The sequence below is a fragment of the Microtus ochrogaster genome, chromosome 4 (assembly GCF_000317375.1).
Source record: "Microtus ochrogaster isolate Prairie Vole_2 chromosome 4, MicOch1.0, whole genome shotgun sequence".
In the NCBI taxonomy this organism is placed as follows: domain Eukaryota; kingdom Metazoa; phylum Chordata; class Mammalia; order Rodentia; family Cricetidae; genus Microtus; species Microtus ochrogaster.
Genome location: NC_022011.1, coordinates 73949275 through 73973234, shown reverse-complemented (window position 1 = coordinate 73973234; position 23960 = coordinate 73949275). Strand labels below are relative to the sequence as shown.

Sequence of the window (23960 nt, the reverse complement as noted above, 5' to 3'; positions counted from 1 at the left end):
AGAAGAAGAAGAAGAAGAAGAAGAAGAAGAAGAAGAAGAAGAAGAAGAAGAAGAAGAAGAAGAAGAAGAAGAAGAAGAAGAAGAAGAAGAAAGAAGAAAGGTGGACAGTAGCTGCTGACTTCTGGCCTCCAAAAGCATGGGGTACACACGTGCCTTTGGGTACACACACACACAGATACATTGAGGGAAAGCCATTACTCTGTACACTTATTTAAATGATTTCACATGCACTCCACTTTCATGTTCAGATCGCAGCTTTAGATACATCACAGCGAAGTGCAAAGGGGGGGGGCCCACACTTGTTTGTAATCAGTGAATGAAATCAGATAAAAACAATCCTTACAATAAACCCAGTCACCAGCGTAAAAGGAAAACTTAAAAATAGTGTAGCATGCTTTTAGATCTTTTAATCCTCTACCTTTTCTAAAAAAAACCTTTTATTTATAAACAGAGTCAATGAGCAACATTTGGTTAACCGATATAACATGGAATCATAGCAAAGGTATCTGAAACAGTGCCTGCATATCTGACTAAACCAACCAATATTTAAAGGAGATGGGGAAACACTTTTATATACATGATGTGGGCCATAAGACCTGTGAAATCTTTTGGTTTTCTATAAATAAATACTTGGTTATTGTTTAGGAATTGAGTTTTAAAAATAACTTTGCCATATACACTTAAGAGGATATTTTGTGAGATAGCTTAGTGAGTGAGTAAAGGCATTTGCTGCCAAGGCTGCTGAATATTTATGGCACATGGGCTTTATACCTGAGACCCACATGGGTGCAAGGAACAAGCCAACTTACAAGATTTATCCTCTGACCTTCACAAGTGTACCCACACACAAATTATAAATCAATATAATTTATATTTTTAGGGATGATCATTTCATCTGTATGATGATTAATCAATCGGCAGAGGTTGCCAATCTCTTCAAAAAGTGTTTATTATAAACTTGCACTTATATATTAGTATACAAGTTTGTCACATCTGATCTCTTTCTGTAGCAAGTTGTTAGGCAACCTATGCTTTAGGAAAGGTTGAGTTCATCTGCCCACCCTATGCAACTTACTCAACACCTCTTTAAAACACCACTGTAGGAAAAAAAAAAAAAAGCAAGAAAACATCTGCAGCTTCCTAAGAGGACTAGTAGACAGCATGAGACAGGCATCTGATGTTTTGAGGTGACAAGTAACTCAGTCATCTTTCAAAGTGATGGATTTTCCTATCATGTACAGAAGGACTTATCTATAGTTTATCTACTTATCTACAGAGACCAGCACATGCTCCCATACCAGTGAGGCTTTTTTGTCTTTACCCTGAAGACAGGTTTGTTTGTTTGTTTCTTTGTTTGTTTGGTTTTGTTTGTTTGTTTTTTTATGTAGCCCTGGCTGTCCTGGAATTCTTTGTAGAAATACAGGCTAGCCTCAAATTCAAGAATCTGCCTGTCTCTGTCTCCTGAGTTCTGGGACTAAAGGCCATTGTGCCACCACACACAGTTTTTTTTTTTGTTTTTTTGTTTTTTTTTTAGCAGTTTTTGAACCCTGGGAACTAAACTGCACCTTGTCCCAGGGCTTTAAAAAGATCAGTAGCTACTGCAGAAACACCACAGAGGCAGTGAGTACACTCTGGGCTCCAGTTTCTCCAGTGTATTACTAATGTTCTTCTTATACCAGTAGAGAGTGGAAATGATTTCTGCTTTTGTTTTTCAACTCCTGAAAATAATGACCCTGCCTAAACAGGAGCTGATGCAGTTTCTGATGCAGAAGGGAATGACACTTTCTTTGGTGAGTTAGAGAAGCAGAGCCATTCAGACCCAATTCAGTTTCCTGTTCTTTTATCAACACAGGTTAAGCCAATAAAAAAGGAAGAAGAAATAAAGAGAGAGAGAGACAGAAAGAAATAAAGGGGGGGAGAAAGAGAGAAAGAAAGAAACAAACAAACAAACTACTGCACAGCCTCCAGAGAGTTGAACATGACTTGTATGGCTAGGAAACAAAGAAAGTACAAACATTTAGACACAGAAAGCTGGGATCTGATGGCCTGGGCTCTCTGTTAGAGAAGCCTCAACACCCAGAAGCTCAGCATGTTACAGAAAGATGAGGAGAAAGAAGGGTTATTGTTCACAGCTGAACAAGGAGACAGGGTTAGTATATAAAGATAAACAAGAGGCACATTGTATGGTATGCAGCTACATCGAAAGGACAGGCTCAGCTAATTTCACCAGCAGCAGTCCTCTAGGGGAGCATTCTTCAGCGTTCCTTAGGGGGTAGAGAAAGCTATGTTGGACATTTTCTGCACATACTATCAACAGCCACACAGAGACCAGGAGGGAAGGCTTAGCCATTTCTCTCTGAGCCTCACTCTGGGGAGGGGGTAAGCTCCTCCATTTCCTCCATTGGTCTGAGGCCCCAGATACATGTCAACAGCACATACTCACTTAGGAGCTCATCCACTGGGTCTCCTTCCTCTGGTCCCTACTCTCCACACAGACCTCATCAAGTTCAGTAGTAAAGTATTCTTTGGAAATGTTATTCTAAGCCTCTTTTGGATAGATCCTAGAATAACTCAGCGTTTCTCCAACTTAATGAACTCATATCACCCCCAAATTCTTCCCCAGAAAAAAAGGTCTGATACTCGCTGCCATGAAAAACAAGCTAGTGCCATGAGATTTGTTATTAACAAATACATACTTGTTCTACCTAATACGTTAGGGTTTTGTTTTTGTTTTATTGTTGTTGTTTGGTTTTTCAAGACAGGGTTTCTCTGTAGCTTTGACCTGTCCTGAAACTAGATCTTGTTTCTAGACCAGGATAGCCTCTAACTCACAGAGATCCACCTGCCTCTGCCTCCCGATTGCTGGGATTAAAGGCGTGCACCACCACTACCCGGATAGTTATTTTTTTAACCAATTTAAGGATGAAAGTTAGCAGAAAACAGCTCACCCGAAGGCATGTTATTACATGACCTTAAGAATGCAATATAGCCGATATTTCAGATATATGCTTTCCTAGATGTAGACAGTTATGAGAGAGTATGGATAGAAAAAGTGCAGAATGATTACATCTTTAATGATTATATATATATATACCTCACAGTGTATTTATTTGGTATCTTGACTTCTATTAATGAGGCAAGTCACTCACCCCCACCACGCAGTTTCATGCTTTGGGACAGTCTGATTTTTTTTTTTTTCCTAGAGAGAGAAAAAAAATCGCACCATTTTTGCTGGAGGAGCCTGGGTTCTATGCTAAGACACTTTTATTTCTGTTGCAATTCATCTTGCCCTTTCTATCAGTAATCTTCACAGATAGTGACGTTCTATAACCCTCACAGAGAAAAAACACGACTGTGTTTAGGAAAAGCTGCCATAGGGGAAGATAAGCCAAAGGTTCACACCTCATCATTGTAGTTATTTTATTTGAACCCAGAAATCCATCTCTGACTTCTGGTTCTTTGCTGTGAATCACGGCACACAGATGCAAGGAAAATGAGGTCCTCATGCTATTCCCCAGACAGAGGCTTCAGTCTATAACAGCGCGCTAGTCGCCTACCTAGGAAACCATTCAGAATATTTAGCTGCCGATAATTTGAGAATTGATGATCAGCCAAACTTCATAATAAATCAAGTCCCCTTGACTATACCTCTGAAGAATTGGTGAGAATATAATGTCAGGAGAAGATGCTATAAGGTTGGTTATTTCAGAAACAGGACTGATAAGTGGAACAAAATATATGTGCTAATCTTGGTTAAAATAAACAGATGGAGCCATGCTGGGATTAGGTGGGGCAGTGGGACATGTAGATATTGGTGAGAATTAAGAAAAGAAACGAGAGTGACATGGGAGGGAGTAGGAAGGATAAAAAGGGGAGTGATGTAATTATATTTTAATTTTTAAAATTTTTGACAATAAAAAGAAAAGAAAATCAGGGGCTATGTTTCACCATGTCTGTGATTGTACTTCATTTCTCTGCCCTCATTCTTATGCATGAGGAGGGCATTAATTTCAATGCATTACTTAATTACTTTCCCTTCGCACACTGAATTGGAATCTATAAATATTTTAGGGATATTTTTATTAAATATAATAGCTCCCATAGATATTCAGAGTCTAAGAATTTGTTTAAAAAATAGTAGCTAGGGAGCTGGCTCAGTGGACAAGAGGGCTTGCTTTGCAAACATGAGGACCTGAGTTCAAATCCCAGACTCCAGTGTGAAAAACTGGGCACCACTGCATGCATCTGCAAAGCCAATGTTCAGGAGTAGAGAGAGGTAAACACAAGGAGATCACTAACCAGATAGCCTGGGTGGGAGACCCAGTCCTGAAGGAGTTAAGAGTGACAGGGGAAGCCACTTCATGCCTTCCCGTGACCTTTTCATGCTCTTTCACCCATGCGCCCATGTGTATGAACCACGCACAACAACCATATACTCACAATTTTTGAAAAAAATAATTAAAATTTAATTACATCATTTCCTCTGACCCCTCCCATTGCCCTATCCCTGATTTAAAAAAAAACTAATAAACTTTTGACTATTGTGACAAATACTCATATGTATGAAATATATATATATATATAAATATATAAATAAAACTTTCTGAATCCATTTAGTGTTGCTTCTGTATATATGATTTCAGGGCTCTTCGATTGGTATTGAATACTAATTAAGCCCCCGCTCCTGTTTTTCCCCTAAGGAAAACAAATTCTTCCTTTCTGAGCAGTCATTAGTTAACCTTAGTTCTTTTATTAGGGAAGGACTCTGTGATATTTCCCCGTTCCACGATGGCATATCTATTGGTATTATCACTGTTCAGGTCTTATTTAGGCCACCATACTGTTGTGGTATTATGGGTGTAACTTCCCTATCATTTCCAGGAGACATAATCTCACAGCATACACCCTGCCTTCAGGCTCTTACAGTCTTTCTGGCCCCTCTTCCATGCTGCTCCTTGAGCCTTCAATGCGAGAGTAGTGTTGTGCATGTATCTGTTGGGACTGGGCTCCCCTAAATCAGTTGGTTTTTGCAGTATAACTCATTGTGGTTTTCCGTGATGGCCTCTAATGCAAATGAAAGCTTCTTTGACATGGGTAGAGAGCTGTACTTATATATAAGTATATATTAGGTATAAGGATGGATTTTAGGTATTATACTGACTATTACAGTTTTGATAGTAGGTTCTTTTCTAAGACCACAGATGATTGGCTAGGTAAAACCAGGCATGATTTCCCTCCTATTGAGTGCACCGTAAGATCAATTAAGCATCTGTTGCCTATTGACAATACATATGTCATTATTGCGCCATTAGGAATATCTTACCATCGTGTCATTGTTGGAGTTCAGAGTTATCACAGCCATCTAGACCTAGAGATAGCTTCTTTCCCTAAGCACCTGACATAGCACCTTCTGGTACTATGAAATCCAGACCATGGGAGAAGGCTTTCAGGTTAAAACCACCTTAAATATTCTGAGTTCTATTAATTGTTTAACAAAATTCTTTTATAAAGTAGGTAAAATTTACTTTTGATCTTTTCAAATCATAGGTAATGTCCAAATGCAGCATCTTGGTCGCCAAGCCTGTTCCTGTAATATTTAATAACCGTTATTCTTCTAAAGTTATACAACCTGATCAAAGTTTTTCAAGTTAAGACCATTTTTTGCAATAGTGTCCATATCACCCATAAAGATACACAGTTATACACAAATTTCACAGAGATAAAATCAATATGTGTTTTATTTAGAGGTTTTTAGTGTTGTATTGTGGTTTTTATTCCATCCTTGATCATTGCTATCCCCTCTCTCCACACCAAAAATTTATTCACTCAAGTATATAATCTTTCACAATTTTCTCACTTCTGCAATAAATATTCTAGTATTCTCATATATATATATAATTTACATACACACACCATCACACACTTAGCTACATAATTTAACATTATACTTGATATTTCTCATGTCACACCTTTTAAAATTGCATCCAAATCCTATTTACAAAATTAAATCATGTAACATTCCTACAGTAATTCATTTTTATGTACCCTAATTCTATAGGACATTGTAATTTATGATTTTATAACATAACCCTGAACTATTCTGTCACTAATGTGATTCCATTTTCGTTCCTAATTTTATGCCACTCCGGGTAATAATAAAGCAAATATACCTACCTATATCTTCTCCTGATGGTTTAATCCTGACGAGTAGATTTTCAGATGAGAGATTTCTGTGAGCAATTTTAAGTTTTACTAGCTACTGTTTGACAATTCCCATTTCTAAGAAGAATGCTAATACTCACCTGCTTTTTCTTCGGTAGCAATGGGTGTTATGTTTTGTTTTCATATCTCCCAGTTCAGCAGATATATTTATGGTCACTTCAGTGACATCTCTCTGACTAAATATACTCTCTCTATATATATTATATCTGAATAACTTCTTTTTGAATTGTCTATTTCAACTATTTTGTTTTATTTTATAAGAATGCTACATATATTACATATGCCATGGTTTTATCTGTCACAGACTATAAATTATTCATAATATATTTTCAACACATTCATTTCACTTACTGGATGTTTTTGACACAATTTTTTTGCTGCTATTTTAAATAGGGTCTAATTTACCAACATTTCTGATGTAGTTAAAAAACCATTCCTTGTTTTTAAAAAGTCCCATTAGATCATTGACTCTGTTTCATCTTTTTTCTGTATTTTCCTATGTGATTACAAAGAAAATGCCATCAATTGTATAAAATCTGTTTTCTAGTCTGATTGCTTGTGGTTTTTTTTTAAATTAAGGTAAGCTTCATACCATAAGATTACAGATTCAAGTAATTTAAGAATAACTAAGTCTTATACTACAATTGCATCCAACATCCCAGGCAGATTCAATATTTTCAGTTTTCTCTCTCTTAAAACCAATTATCTGTCAGAGTGGCACCACTTTTCCACTTTTGTCATCTTCCATCAACCGTGCCAGTCTGTGAAATTCAAATCAATGAAGCAGCAGGTCCTCTTTCTGTTCTTATTCATAATTCCTGTACTTGGCCTGCACTCGGACCTTCCTCGCCATCGTAACCTAGCATTGCCCTTTCATTCTTCCTCTTCTTAGCAGAATTACTATACCCACACTTAGTGTTGGAAGGGGACAAAAAGCTGATGGATGTTTCCTATTTTCGAATCTGTCATGGTTTTTATTTTTTTCCTTTCTTTTGATGGATACATATGGATGTGAGGAGGATAGGCATGGTGTCTTAGTTGAGGTTTCTATTACTGCAGTAAAACACCACGATCAAAAAGCAAGTTGGTAGCCAGGGGAGGTATTTGACTTACACTTCAGCATTGCTGTTCATCACTAAAGAAGTTAGGACAGAAACTTAAACAGGGCAGGATCCTGAAGGTGGGAGCCGATGAAAAGAACATAGAAGGATGTTACTTCCTGGTTTTTGTTGGTTTATTTTTTTGTTTTGTTTTGTTTTTAAAGAACTCAGATCAGCAACCCAAGAATGGTACCATCCACCATGGGCTTGACCCTCCCCTGTTGATTACCAAATGAGAAAATGCCCTACAGCTGGATCTCATTGAAGCATTTCCTCAACTGAGGCTCCTTCTACTGATAACTAGCTTGTGTCTAGTTGACACACAAAGCCTACCCAGTGCAGGTGGCATATCACATTGCAATAAGACTGGGCACCTCCCCCAGGTATTCTGAAAAGTCAACACAGTAGGAGTAAAAATGTCCCAAAAGAAGGCAAAAGAGTCAGAGGCAGTCACTGTTCCAACAATTAGGAGTCCCACAAGAAGACCTAAGTGCCATAACATATACACAGAGGGACTAGGTCCCAGATTGTGTTGGTTCAGTCTCTGTGAGACCCTATGAGTCCAGGTTAGTTGATTCTGAGAGTTTTCTTGTGGTGTCCTAGACCCCTCTAACTGCAATATCCTTCCTTCCCCGATTCTGTAGGATTCCCCAAGCTCTGCCTAATGTTTGACTGCAGGTTGCTCCATCTGTTTCCATCCTTTGCTGGGTGAAGCCCCTCTCATGACGATTGTGTTAGACTCTGGTCTACTAGTATAGCACAATATCATCAGGAATCATTTCATTCACTCTTTTTTTCCTCAGTGATTTTGACTCTATCCTTGGTCTCTTGGCTATCCAGCCTCTGGTTTCTGACCCTCCAGGGAGTGTCAGACCTGTGCTCCCTCTCTGGCATGGGTCCCAAGTTGAACCAGTCATTGGTTACCCACTCTCATAAGTTCTGTGCCCCCTTTACCCCAGTATATCTTGCAGACTAGACAAATTGTAGGTCGAAGGTTTGGGGGCTAGGTTGGTGTCCCAATCCCTACACTGTAATCCTTGCCTGGTTACAGAAGCTGTCTGCTTCAGACTCCAATTGCCTCATTATTAGGAGTCTTAGCTAGGGTCACCCTTGAAGATTCTTAGGAGTTTCCATTGTACTAGGTTTCTACCATGTCCCCAAAATGCCCCCCATTCCAGTTGTGTCTCCCAGTTCTCTCTCCCTCCATCTTCCCACAACCTGATCCCTCCAGTTCCCATTCTGATTGCAGTTTTGAAATGGCTCATTATTATTAAACTTTCCAAATTATTTGCCTTACTGTATAGTTTAAGAAAGAGGGAATATCCCTTCTTTTTCTAAGTGCCATGGATTTTTTTTTGTATTATATTACTGAATTATGTAGTTTGACCAACTTGTGAAGCTGGAAAAAAGTCAACCACTGGAACATAGGCAACGGGCTTGCTTAGTCGGAGTAGAAATGTCCAGAGATCTGACATCAGGGTTCCAGATAACAGCCGGGATATTTTATGGGAAGGGAATCTGAGCTATGAAGACAGTACATTTTGTTTTAAAGCTTCTACTACTTTATCATAAGTTAAACAATTGTCAATATGGGTTTTTACTTTTCCTACAAAGCAATGAATTATATTTTCATCTATCTTAATATTTTGAGGAATACATTACCCCTCTCATACAAAATGAAGAGAACATCTACTTGGGATCTCAATCCTTTATTATCTACAAAACCAATTACTGAAAATGAGTGGAAAAGACATTTGTCTTCTCATACTGAGAGCAACTTTAGAAGTCCAACTTGAAAGACAGTTAAATAAAAATAGGTGAATTCTGGACTACGTTACAAGTCTCAGTGCTTCCACAGAGTTCTCTTAATTTGTTGTGTCTTAGCTTTTATATTTGTAAAATGAGACTACTGCAACTCTGTTGCTTCACATAATATTGAGGAAATTTGGTTTTGAAATATAGCATATGAGAAATCTTTCCAGGATCATAAAACTTGACTCAAACTCAAGATAGCGTTTTAGATGCAATGTGATACTTTATATCATTGAACCTGTCCGACTGCATTTCCCTTTCGCCTACTCTGTGAGAAAGAGCGGGTCATCCACAATCAATCATTCAGAAAGAACTAGCTGCAGTGCAGCTAGAAGAAGGGGCTACAGTTATGTTCTTTTGGTCCTTTCCCCGACTATCTCTCTCAAATAACTATGCAAGGATTAAAAGGGGGAGACTCAGAATCTAATCCTGAGGCTGTAGGTCCTTCTTGTAGCCTCTAGAAATCTGAATAGTTTTTAGAGGTCCTTTTGAGATCGCACTGCAGATCCCGAGACACTCCTTGTAAGCCAAGTTTTTACTGATCTAACAAAAAGGACTCCAGAGCATGGATGATGAAGAAAACCAGAGATTTGCTTCTGCCCACATATCACTGTTAACCCTGTCTTCATTGAGTCATGTTGAAGTTTAAGTGTTCCTCTAAAAGGAAGCCATAGCAATGCTGCTAGTTGGGAAGGAGGAGGATGCAAAAAGAGGATGCTCTTTATTTTTTTTATTTTTTTTATTTTTTGAGGCATCATTGGTGGAGCCAAAACTGTTTCATGACTTCCTACTTTTTTAGCCATGTCCAAGTATAATAAGGTTTTGTATCTTGAGTAAATACAAACCATGTGCTAAATGTGGACAGGTTACATGAAACACATTAATGTATTATTTCAGTGTTTATAAATATTTCCACATTCCTGAATTCACAATTCTCTAATTTTCTCAATGGTCTGGCAAGGCCTGACGGTCTTATACATTAAAATTGTTCCTTATTTTTAACAGCCACATGGAGGTAGAATAAAAAAAATGTAGATGTCAAAGCAATGTGAGCTTCACACTGGGGTAATTAATGTGTATATGTGTTGCTAAACCTACTTAAGGGTTTACTATTATAATCAGTGGTTAAAATGTAGTAATCACCATGTAGCCACCAAGGAAACATAGAATGAATTTGTTTCCTATTTCTTGGTGCCTAACGATAGAAATGATACAATATGGAATGATCTAGAGATTACAAAATGCATTATGTTAAGACATTAGCTTCCACAAAGAACATAGTGTAAGGTTCATGAGTTCACAGGTGCTAAAGATTTATCAAGAAGCTGAATGCCCACATAAAAATAGCAATTCTGCCAGAGTCAGGAGATGTTCTCAAATGGTAAAGCTGTACTCCAAGGCAGAGACTTAAGATTTAGCATATTACTTGCATAATGTGTTTGATAATCATGCAGGAGGTTCATAGGGAGTGCTAATTTGTGTTTTGATTAATCCTAATTTGTCAAGATTTAAGTATATTTAATGACCCAAAGAATTTCCCTAGGACATTTTCTAATGACAGTTAACTCAGCCACCGAAGTTGTCCACATGATTAATCTGCTATTTAGGGAACCATTTGCCACAGTCAGGCTGCCTAAATGTGCTCTCTATTCAGCCTGCCTTGGGGAATGCTCCCTTCTGCAGTACCACTAGCAGAAATGAGTGAAAAGCCCCTGGTTAGAACACAGATCAACCTCCATACTACAGGATGCAGGATAACGATATGTGCTGGGGAACAGATTTGGTTTCTTTAAAAAAGTAAATTTAGGGGTTCAAAACATAAAGAAGGCTGAAAAGTGTTTGGGGTCAGAAACTTATGTATTGGCACTCTTTAAACAGAATTTGGAAAAATGTACTCATCATGAGATAGTCTCAGACAGAGACAGAAAGCAGCAAATGTTCAATCTTAAGCCTCACATCTAAGGAAAAAGCAACAGTTTACAGCCAATACACTATGTCTTAATTTAGAAATATTTTTCTATCAGGTAAAATGTTATTATGAAAAATATATATATATATTCTATTGTCATGAAAAATGATATAATAATGACATATCCTAACTTTTTTTGCTGACAATTTCCCTGATTAGAAATGTTTGTTCACTCAATGCCTCTAACCAAAACTGATTGCCCTAGTTCAGGTTATATTGCTGTGTTGAAACACCAGAACCAAAAGCAAATTGAAGAGAAAGGGGTTTATTTGACCTATGCTTACAAATCACTGTTTATCACTGTATGAAGTCTGGACAGGAACTCAAACCTGAAGGCAGAAGCTAACACAGAGGCCATGAAGAGGTGCTGCTTACTGCCTTGCTCCTTAAGGCTTGCTCAACCTACTCTCCTATAGAAACTGGGACCACCAACCCAGAACTGGTGACGCCCACAATGGACTGGGCTCTCCCACATCAGTTACTAATTAAGAAAATGACTTCCTTGCTCATCTTCTCCCTCCTTCTGTTCCTTATTGGGACTGGAGACAGTGGGACTGATCTATTGGGAGCTCACCAAGGCCAGCTGGACTGTGACTGAAAAAGCAGGGGATAAACCTGGACTCTCTGAATATGGCGGACAATGAGGGCTGCTGAGAAGCCAAGGACAATGGCACTGGGTTTTGATCCTACTTCTTGTTCTGGCTTTGTGGGGGCCTAGCCAGTTTGGATGTTCACCTTCCTAGACCAGGATGGAGGGGGGAGGACTTTGGACTTTCCACAGGGCAGGGAACCCTGACTGCTCTTCAGACTTGAGAGGGAGGGGGAGAGGAGTGGGGGGAGGGCGGGAAGAGTGGGAGGCTGGGAGGAGGCGGAAATTTTTTTTTCTCAATAAAAAAAAAATTAAAAAAAAAAACTAATTAAGAAAATGCCCTCTAGGCCTGCATATAGCCTGATCTTATTGAGGTATTTTTCTCAATTGAGGTTTCCTCCTCTCTGATGACTCTACTTTGTGTCGAGATGATATAAAACTATTCAGGATACCAATGACAAAGTTTTTTAATTTTATTGTTATTGGAATTGATCAAACTTCTTTTTCCTTGGTGACCCAATACATAGCACAAATGTTTTTGCTGTCATTGATTTGAAAACTTATATAGAAGGATTTACTCATTTAAAATTGTCTATCATTTTGACTAGCATTTATATCAAGCAATAGACCTGCATCAATATCAGCATGTACTCAGCTGTCATGCTATACTACTTGTACAATTTAAGTACAAATAGCAAGAATGTATTGTCATGACATTACAAATGTGTTAGCAGATACACCTATTAGGGAACTCTGCCATGAGGTCGGATGCTTCTGAATTAACTACTGATCACAGTTCATAGATATTTGTTAGATAATACTGTTGTCCACCCTTTGTTTTGTGTGGCTTTTAAAAATGACTTTAACAATGCTGAAGTGTTATTAGTAGGTTTTCCCTGTCCAACGGTCTTTACATTGGGGCCCACAAACAGTAAACTACAAAACTTTTATAACTATCGCAGCAAGTATTTCAGACTGAAGTGAGAAAAGTCTTAAACAAGTTATCATTTCATTATAAGACTCACAGATTTTTGTTCACATAAATCCAAGCAAAGAGAAGGCAAAACACAAATGGCTTTGCATCACATATAGTAAACGTGTGTGATTCCTTTCAACATAGAGAAAAGTTTTCTGGAACTTCATCAAGTCTTAAAAATATGCCGTGCAGAAGTAGAGTTAGAAAAAATGAGATTAGGACTTTAACTCACTTCAAATTAACTGCTACTTGAGGTTCCATGAATGCCCACTATTATTTATAACTAATGTCTGACTTCAACATGAGGACAGTGTAACCAATTCTGATTAGACCTGTAAGAATTGTGTTTAATCTGTCACGAAGACTTAGTACATTTTCAAAACATGGTTTATTCATTATGATTCTTTTGAATCTGATGCTATTTAAGTATTTAAATGAGTAAGTATGTGAATGAATGCATGCTTAAAAGATTAGAACTGTCTTTCTAAGGTGCAGGCCATGAGGCTGACAGTGGTGAACGCTTCTTGGTTTTTAAAATTGAATTCACTCAGTAAAACAATAGCTCCAGATGCACAGCAGACAGTGACGTGTACCTTTGCAGCACCACAACTTAGCCAAGAATGCAGGGCACTGGGGTTATGGCTGTAACTGTCATCAAGCAAGCTTACATCCTGAATTGTAGTTAGCTATTTTACATTCCAACTTTCTTCATCTATATCTGCAAGGCCTGCTAAGATGTCAGAGTTCAGTGGTAAATGAAAATATTCTACTTCAGGAAATTTAACAGAGGAAATAAACACAGAAAAAAAATTGTACAATAATAGGTAGGAAAGGAAGAAGGCAACCCAGATGGAAATAGTGAACGAGGTGTCTTGACCTACTTGAAACTACCTCTTATTTCCCACATTAGGGAAAAAAAAATGTACTTTTTAATGTTCCAAACTGTTAACTCTCCATTTAAAAAAAACAATTCTTTCCCAAAGTTAATCACAAATTCTAAAGCCACTGACCTACTTGCAAATCCAAACGATGGGCTACCTTGAATCCAACAAGCGAATTTCAAGTCTTACTCAGTTTTCCTTGAGCAACAGATCACATTAAGATAGTTAAGAAAGTCAGGTAAGGGTTACGATCACAAATGGGTATGGGTAACTTTTCTGTGATGTCTATATAATCACCACCTGTGAAAACAGAGCTCTATGGCATCTCAAGCTGAATGCGGTCCTTATTAGCAGACTCCGGTCTAACAGAATGAAGACTGAAAGTAACCATTTAGACTGGAAACTTTCCCAAGTGACCTTCACGTTCTGTGAGGAGTTCCAAGAAGACTTGGATTCTAAAATATAGTTGTATTTCATTAACCACCTACTTTCAGGATAAATTTAAGGCAAGTACCAGTGAAAGCTTATGTTCACACGAGCCAGAACACTTCAGAAGACATAGGAAATAAGATTACAGAGAAATGTTGGGGGATGGGATCTACAAACTAATGATGCCTAGAATGCAAAGTCATTAAACTCTGCTCAGTTAACAGAGGAAAAAAAAATACTAGTTAAAGAGAACATATCTGTTATTTGGGTGGGGGGGGGGCAGATATGCACTCAGTTTTTTGTTTGTTTTTTTCAAAAATCCAAAAATATAAAAAAATCCAGCCGGGCAGTGGTGGCGCATGCCTTTAATCCCAGCACTCGGGAGGCAGAGGCAGGCGGATCTCTGGGAGTTCGAGGCCAGCCTGGTCTACAAGAGCTAGTTCCGGGACAGGCACCAAAGCTACAGAGAAACCCTGTCTCAAAAAAAAATCCAAAAACACATTGAAAAATTGACTATCAACTTTATGCTTCACAAACATCAGTATGTATGCTTCCATACAACCTGTGAAGCAAATGTTATTTATTCAATTTTGAAAAATAAGGTACCAAGTCACAGAGAAGATAAATAACCCCCAAACTTAGAATTGGCAAGTAAAGGGTCAAGAATGTCAGTCCATTTGCATCCAACTGTGTAGTTCACTAACAAATTCAAAAGATGGAAATGCCACTCATCTGTCTTCCAACTCAAACCATGCCAACACATACATGACCGGACACACAGAAACACAATGGGTTGACGATAGTCAGGGGTAGTTCAAGGAATGTGCCAGAAGCACATGCCAGTTGTACAGGATGAGTACCCTCCTCCATTTGTGTGAAGTACAAGATATTTTGTCAACTCTATTTAAAAGGAAAGGTCTAGCTTTTGCTTGGCGTAGTGTTCTATCCATCTATATCCTAGCAGGGTCATTTAAGATTTAGGCTGGGATTCCAAAAGTGGCTTTCAAAGACTCATGGAGAAGCCAGTGAACACTGGTGTTTTTCTCCTATAGACTCTCCAATGAAAATGATTTTTCATTCAGAAACCAGTGGTTTAAACTAAGGTCATCTGCAGCTTGACACAACTTGCCAAAGAATTCAAAGTAATAATTTCCATTGTAGGTTTTGGAAAAGGGTGGTCATGCATTGGTTCTCTGAAGAAACCTTAACTTATGTAAGGCACCATAAGAGTAAGATAAAACCCCTAGGCTTCAGAGACAGGACTAGGCAATATGAGACAGGTTATATTAGAGAGGTCTTTAGTCCAAGCAGAACACTGGGAGGGGTCTACTCAGGTTGATGGAAGCTGAAGTTGTAGGTAAGAAGAAGTTAGACGATGCATGCCCAGAAACTCATACAAGAGGAAGGCTTGAATTCTACTGGACCCGAAAACTTTCAGGCTGAAAGTGTTGGCAGCGTAGAGCTGAGTAAGCAGAATTGGATAGCTGGCGCACTATTATCAGTAACATAACTAATTCGGTACTGCGAAGATTCTAATCTTTTGTTTTTTTTGTTTTTTTTTGTTTTTTTTTTTGTTTTTATAATGATTCTTTACTAGCAATTTTAATATCCAATGCATCAATGGGGTTACAATCTTAATAGGCATGGGGAATTGATAATGGGCATCACACAGGCAATTGAATATCACAACTATCAATCCTACTAATCCTAATACGTAAAACTAATTTCTAACTTCCATTTGACTTATCAATTATCTATGAAGATTCTAATCTTAAAAAAAAAAACGTGGATGGGTGAAGTGACTTGCACAAGAGTCTAATTGTGGCAAATTTTATAAAAATTTTTAATTTCATAGATTTTCTTCCAAAATACACTTTACTCTCTGTTGATCATTAAAACAATAACAAAAACGTGGCTGCTGTGCTTCACAGATGTTAAAGATCTTTTCATGGTATGCCGTATTCAGCAGCAACATCACATGGTAGCTTCGTAGAAGTCGGATCACTCGAGTTGTTTTATATTTCAGACACTGACAATCATAGCTTGACTCAAATATAATTCAATACAAAGTTTCTTTCTGGACTAAATACACTTGAATTGTCTTATTGCCAATTTATGATGATTTTGGTTATATTAAATTATATGCTAAAATTGAACCAATAAAAATCAAAGAAAGAAAGGTCTCTAAATGCATTATTACCCTGTAAATTGTTCTGTTCAATGGGTCCATCTGCCCTAAAGTATCCTGTTCATAATTGCGGGGAAAGTCAGTATAAAAACTAAAGTCTGCATGTGATACCCCAGAGAATAAGATGGAAAGAGTTAAAGAAGTACCCCGACCCATTACATACAGATAACTTTGCAAAAATAGCATGTTATTCCATTCAAACTAAGGGACATTTATCAGAAATTATTGTTTAGTCTGTGCCTTAGGTTTTAAATTAACCAGTGAGTTTTCAAAAGTAGCACCATTTCTATTTCTAAAAAATTAAACTTTACTTTCAAAGTACATCAACTTCTCTCCTTTCTTTTATTTTCAGTGTTTCTCCAAACATTTAGTATAAAAAAGTGTATAGAGCTGGGCGGTGTTGGCACACGCCTTTAACCCCAACACTCAGGAGAAAAAGTCAGGTGGATCTCTGTGAATTTGAGGCCAGCCTGGTCTACAAGAGCTAGTTCCAGGACAGGCTCCAAAGCTACAGAGAAACCCTGACTCGAGAAAAAAAAAGTCTATAGAAATATGATTATTCCAAATACAGTTGATTAAACATTTCATCGGTTATGATATATGCAAATAGCAAAGCTGCATCAGATTAGATGTACACTCATGGTGACAATTTAAATTGATTTAAAATTCTTTCAAAAAAGTTTCTCATCTTTTGATTTTTGACTTTTGAATATTGACTTTTACTAGTGTCCTTTTGATTGTTGCATTAATCTATGCACAATATGATACTGCATAACCTCAGGCAGGCAAGAAGTAATGTGAAATGTGTAGGCATAACATTTTAATGAGACAACACTTGGGTTGAATCGAATGTCTGCAGTTAATTCACAGAACAATACGGAGCGAAAACTTCTGACATGTTTAGCAGACCAAATATTTATTAAGGGAAGCAAACTAGCTGCATTATAAAATCTCCCTCATAAGAATTACTGCATCTTCAGATTTGTGAGCAAGAAATAGACTTGATTTCAAGCTGAAGTGCCTGGTGTTCTGGTAGTATCAAACTATTTATTTTTTCATTTCAGGTCTTAAAGGGATTCCCAGAATGTTTACAAGCTGACATTTGCCTGCATCTGAACCAGACTTTGCTGCAAAACTGCAAAGCCTTTCGAGGAGCAAGTAAAGGCTGCCTTAGAGCTTTGGCAATGAAGTTCAAAACCACCCACGCGCCTCCAGGAGACACCCTGGTTCACTGTGGGGATGTCCTAACTGCACTGTACTTCTTATCCAGAGGCTCCATAGAAATCCTCAAGGATGACATAGTGGTAGCTATTCTCGGTGAGTATTTTAGCCAGGACCAATGACATCTTCAGCTTTAAGTTGTTGCAAACATTAGTTTGGAATGACAGACTAACAGACCGATTGGTTAAGGACGACAACACGGATCATTTCAGAGCTTTATTTCAATTCATTGCATATCAAATTAACCTTGCTAAAATGTATTTTAATGTCTCAATTTTTGTGTAATATGCAAACATTCTCGTGATTCTCTTCAACTGTTGGCAACTACTTAGACATTTGAAGCTAAATATATAAAAACAGTCGACATTTTCCTTTTCATGTGAGATCTTGGCTTCATGGTTGATCCTTTCGCATCTTAATATTAACTACTCAGTGTTGTAGACATACTAATTAGCATGTGCCTACAGTAATATGAGCTAAGTTTATCATTTCGTGAATTTCATTTACCTGCTATTTATTAAGCCCTTAGAAAAGAAATTGGGGTCCTGACTTAACAGAGTGAAGCGGTGCATTTAACATTAGGAAGTGAGTTGATAGACTACAAAATGAGTGAAACATGGGTTTGAGCGTAAAGGAACACTCATGTTTAGTTTGCTCTGTCTCTTTAAAAATGAACCTGCTTATATGAATTCATAGCATTTCTTTGGACTGTTAGGGTAATGGAGAGATGAACAGAAAAAGCCAACTCTATTTGCCTGCTTTCTGATCATATAGCTGCAGGATCAAAACTCATTTTCCCCACAGTGTATATGGAAATTCAGTTTTCTCATAGATTTAATACACTGTTCCATTGATAAGCAGTCATACAGCACTAGAGGCATAAGTGGGAGGTAGATTCTTGCCCAGCACAGTCAAGGCCAAAGTTCATCCCCAGTGTCTATCTATCTACTGTTCAATCTATGTCAGTTGAATGGTTTCTTTTCACTCAGTTCTCAGTTCTCACATTTGATCATTATAAACTCACGGGTTTTATCTGTTTGTTGTTAGAGAGACCCAAAGCATGGATCATTAGATGCCCTACACAAACAAAGAAGTTTAAGTGATTCCCTTGGTATTTTGATAATTTCGTTATTATTGCGGTCAAAAAATCCACAGATGGAGAAGGTACACTATTTGGTTTCTAAACCAATAAGGAGTCATGGAATAGAAGCATCCTAAGTCACCTCAAGGCCACTTATCAAAAGAAAGTTTTCACTGAATTTGACATTGACAGCTTTCCTTGGTGTCTTACCAAGGAAAGCAGAGGCTGATCTTTATGCCTGCCTGTCCTGGCATCTGTGGGCAAAACAACTCGCTTCTGTGCTTAGACTACTGTGAGTATAGAATGCTGTTCAGCATCGTGGGGCTTCCTTCTTGCTCATCTATATTCACAGAAGATAATTAAAATATAAACCCCATGCAAATACAGTTCAGAGTCATAAAATAATTATCTAAACAAAGCCATCCAATCTAAAGACTTGCAAAAGCTTCTTCTTTGCTGTCCCAATTTCCATGTATGTTAGCATTTGAAAAATTATTGCTATTCATTATGGTTCTCAAAGTCTAATAAGTATTTATTTAAACTATGCCTAATGACTTCTCTCTAATTATTAGTATATGGTATTTGACTTTTCCTTATTAAATTCTCATTTAAAATAATGTCCCAGCACTTTTCACTTGTTGGAACTTTATTGTTTAAACATCCTTGATAGCTCCCTAAATTGGGAGACAGATGTGGTAATCCACCAGAAGCAAACATAAATGCATACTTTATGCATATCCTTAATCTGAAAAGAACCTTTAGAAATGTGAAGAAAGTGCTATTTTGCATTGCTACTAATGACCTTCAAAAGTGACTTCATCAAGTATTCACCAATATTGACTAAAGGTATATACCATGTGAGTACCTTGATACTCAGAAACAGAAAAATGGCCATGAAATTTTGAGAACTATTGGGAGGTTTGATATCCTGGGCAGGTAAGGATATTGACTATGGTGTCAAAATGCATGGGTTTTAATCCTGGCTACTTTTTCTTCCTCCATTTCACCCAACTGAGAAATGGACCTTACGATATTCAGTTAACCTCTTTAATTTTGTTTCAGTATTTATAGATTTTTATAATAATCACATCTTCACAAAATTATTTTTGAGTATCATATACATACATATGTGTAAGCATACATATATGTAATATACATAAGCATTTGACATAAACATGGCACCTACATGGTCGTCAGAAAATATCGATTATTCTTACTCTTGTCATTGAATAAAACTGAAAGTAGACAGCACATGGTTAGGCAGAATCCAATACTGAAATAATCCTAGTAATTGTAGAAGTACAATGGGAACAAATTTTCAGAGCAAAGAGCAAGTGACCAAAGCCCTGACTATGTCTGTGGGTGACATACATAGAAGTCATTATTTAAACAAATGGACAAATAATTTAAAGGCAGATTCAAAACTGGGAACTTGAGGAAGCAAGGTGTGTTGATATCACTTGTCCATATCTGTGAGGGCTGAGGAATGATGGAGCTGTTACTTGGCAAAAGCGCTGGACATGATAGGGCTGAACAGAAAGAACAGAAATCCAGCTCATTTCAGCCTCTCATATTCCTGGACTGACACCATCAGAACACTTCTACCTGAAAGTATATTTAGAAAACCATATGGCGAGATCCACAGCTAGCACTCAGGAGAGTAACTAAACAAAAGCATCCTCTAGATCTTACATGCTTAGCAAAAGAACCTAAGTAAAGAAATGAAGGCGATTATAATGGTACCCAAGACTTTTAAGAAGAACAAAGTTTCACTCAACATTGCACAGTCAGTCAAGACATGGAATGTTGCTCTCCATGCTCCGGCAGGTATGGGATCTTACATTTGTAATCTTTGGTTCAATGATTAGGCAGTTGGTTGGTGTCCCTTTCTGCTTTTATAAATAAAACATTAAATCTCTTTCTCTTCCTCCTTTTCTTTCTTCTTCTTTTTTGGTTTATTTTAGGAAAAAATGATATCTTTGGAGAAATGGTTCATCTTTATGCCAAGCCTGGCAAGTCTAATGCAGACGTGAGAGCACTCACCTACTGTGACCTGCATAAGATCCAGCGAGAAGACTTACTGGAGGTCTTGGATATGTATCCAGAGTTCTCCGACCACTTTCTGACGAATCTAGAACTGACTTTCAACCTGAGACACGAGAGTGCAAAGGTAAGCCCCACTGATGACCTTCCCATGTCTGAAATGTCATTCACAGATCTGCCAAGTGCTTCTGAAACCAACAAATAAAACACTGCAACAAAAATGTATCGATATTAAATACTGAGAGAAAGAGACCAGCTGAATGTTGAAATTAATAAATTATACGGCAAGAATTCAGTATTAAAAGATGGTGAATAATTTTTGAAAGGTCAATTAAGTTTGACCTTTTAGGAGTTCTTAGAGTCTTGGTTTACATTAGAGGTTTTGTAGGAAAATGAGTGGTTTCGAGTAATTTTTAAAATCCCCTAAAGGAGTTTATCTTACATAGATAGGGAATGAAATATTATCTCATCTATTATTCCTACCATATCAGTTGCTATTGGTTTTCTGCAATGTTGAAAATATTAGACCTATCAAAGTTCAGATTAATATTAAACTCAACTTTCAAGTTAATGAAGTATGAATTAATTAACTCTTACAATAGAGTCAAAATCTAGGCTATGGAATGAATAAAATATTGTCTAATAGAAATAATATTTTATGTTTAATTCTGCGCATTACCCAACCTTTAATGATTTCGTGAGTGGGGCTCTTACTGTGCTCCACTGTGAACTCTGATCCATAAGCTAGTCTTGTCTTGTGGAAGGACAACTTACATCATAGCTCACAATTTGTTACTGGTTAATTTGCCAAGTTTCAAAAAGTCCATTTATTTCTAAATGCCCTTTTATCATACATCAAACATTGAGCACTTGGTACTTGCCCAGTGTATTTATTTATGAGCTAATGTGTTCTATGGAAGAATTCCCTAGGTCAATATTTAGGCAAAAGATGTTAGACTTAAGTCTCCATGGAGTTGTAGTCATCACCAGGCATTCTGAAAGGCTTAAGAAACAGCAGTTTCTAGGGTCACCGGGTGGCCATTCAGTGTTCTAATTCAGCTTACTGAGCTAAATTCTTTTCAAACCAAAAAAAAAAAAAAAAAAAAAAACTAAAACTTACAGTAAAAAGTCTCCAGTTCTTAAACATATGTTCTCAGAATAGTCTTACTGAATGCTTTATTGTGACCTCAATCAGAGAGCATCAACCTCATTCTGGTTTTACCTAAAATGCAACTATGAGCCTCAGGTGACTCCATTGTACTGAAATTCATATGGCAACCAGATGAACAATGCAGGGAATTTCTGCTCTGATTTACAAGTCTGATGGTGTACAGACAATCAAAGAGGAGAAGGAGGAGCTGAAGCTAAAGGTCTTTTATCATAGTATCGATTGTCTTCAACCATATATTGATTGTAAAATTTAGCCTTATGTTCATTACTAAGTAATATATACATCCTAGTTACTGTTAATTGATTCGTAAATTTTGCTAGCAATAATACAGATTCTTCTACTTGTCTAAATTGTTAATATTTTAAACGTTTATCGTATTATACAAAATACTCCCTTCTGTGGACTATTTTATTTCTAAATTCTAATGCCAGATCCTAAAATTCCTAGCCCATAACTCTTACAAACTGTGGTTTCCCCAATCAAATTGCAAAGCTACTAGAATTATTCTGTCAATCTGTTTTACAACTCAGAGCTAACCTTCAAGAAAATTACTATAACTACTTGGCCAAAACATAATTCTTAAGATTTAAAGTGGTTGCTGCGAAGTGATATAGTAGAGTTTACCAGTAAGACATTATACTCAAGTAGCATAACCTTCTAGATCCCTCTTTGAGTTCCATTAACAAGGTTGATTTTCTGCTGCAGTCCCAATCCATAAATGATTCTGAAGGGGACACCTGTAAACTACGAAGAAGAAGACTATCCTTTGAAAGTGAAGGCGAGAAAGGTAATCATTCTTTCTATTTGTAAAGTTTTATCTAGAGCACACGGTGTCTAGCTCTTCTTGCTTAAATACTCATTATAGTTTTGTGATTTTCAAGGTTATATCTAATTCATGCTTTGATAGTGTCGGGAGAATCACTTTTGTTCCGGGGTGGCTATGTCTGAATTACATCTTTCAGCAAAGCCACTCCATGTCTTCAAGGACAGCCAACAGAGGAACTGGGAAAATTGATTGAAAGCAAAATCAAGTTGATAATAGATAATAAATATACTCAGAGTTTGAAGCAGAGTGTTTTGGGAAGAGGAATTTTCATTTCAGGTCAGGAGTGTAATCCCTTCGCCAGCAAGCACCACACATACCAATTATGTGGATGATGGCACAAAACAGTTCTCATCTTCATTGGGGAGGGAGGGGGAGCCTGTTCAGTCAGGAACAGAAACAAGTATACTTCAGTAGGACCCCAGATACACGTGTGCCGAAGTGTGCCTGGCAACGAGACCAAGATTTCACGAAAAACCTTTCAATTGCCTCCTGCTGATCTCACCACATTCTAGCCTTTTCCTATTTGGCCTCACAGCAGCACCTGACCCTGGATCAATTCTTCCTATTGAATAATCTTTGCTTGGTGTCGGTGGCTCTCCGCTCTTCCTATTTTCCTTCTAACTTCATAAAGTCTCCGGAGATACCTTCATATCATATTCTCATCTGGCTTGTTAATTCTTAGAGTTTCTTTTTGTTGTGTGTGTATTTGTATGTCTGGTATGCATACATGTTCACATGGTATTGGGGTGCATGTGCACATTTGTAGACATGTGTATAGAGGCCATAAAACTACCTAGGATGTCTTTCCCTCTTCCTTTGAGATGGGATCTCACTGGCTTGGTTCTCACAACTAAGTTACATGTTGGCCTGCGAACTTCCAGGATCTGCTGCCTCCTTGTTTTTTTGTAATACATGCACATCTCACAATCTCAAAGTTTTTATATAGGTTCTAGAGATTAAACTCATGGCTTCATGCTGGTTAGCAAGGACTTTATCAACTGAGCTCTCTCCACAGACTCCAAAGTTTCTTAAGATATCTTCCGCCTCCTTTTCTTTTTATGTAATATAATCTTTGTCTGATTAATATCATCTATGCTTCTAATTTCATTCTGTCCTCATTTGGGAAGTGTGCATATTAATATCTTAAACCACAGGCCAGATGAGCTTCCATATTTTGACTCCAACTTTTTATTAAACTACTTAAGCTCTCAAAGGTATCCCCTAATGCTTCTTTGAAATTCCTGTCCCTCTCCATATCTGTTGCTCTGCAAATGTTCACACCCACACTATTCAAATCAGTTCCACAAACATGTAGGATTATAACTTCTCTTGAGCTATGAAGAAACTGTAGTCTTGCCGGGCAGTGGTGGCGCACGCCTTTAATCCCAGCACTTGGGAGGCAGAGGCAGGCGGATCTCTGTGAGTTCGAGACCAGCCTGGTCTACAAGAGCT

General features: G+C 37.6%; 1 protein-coding gene across 4 annotated transcripts in view; it reads left to right on the top strand.

The window, feature by feature from the left end:
• Window positions 1-23960, top strand: part of Kcnh7 (potassium voltage-gated channel subfamily H member 7) — a 427553-nt gene that overhangs the window by 378471 nt on the left and 25122 nt on the right. For 2 of the 4 annotated variants that reach the window (XM_026778715.1, XM_026778718.1), the window contains 3 exons: window positions 17231-17483; window positions 20433-20638; window positions 22388-22469. In XM_026778715.1, the coding sequence (XP_026634516.1) occupies window positions 17231-17483; window positions 20433-20638; window positions 22388-22469 (541 nt within the window). Of the gene's footprint in view, window positions 1-17228; window positions 17484-20432; window positions 20639-22387; window positions 22470-23960 lie in introns of all 4 variants that reach the window. The other 2 variants (XM_026778717.1, XM_026778716.1) reach the window with 2 other exon arrangements.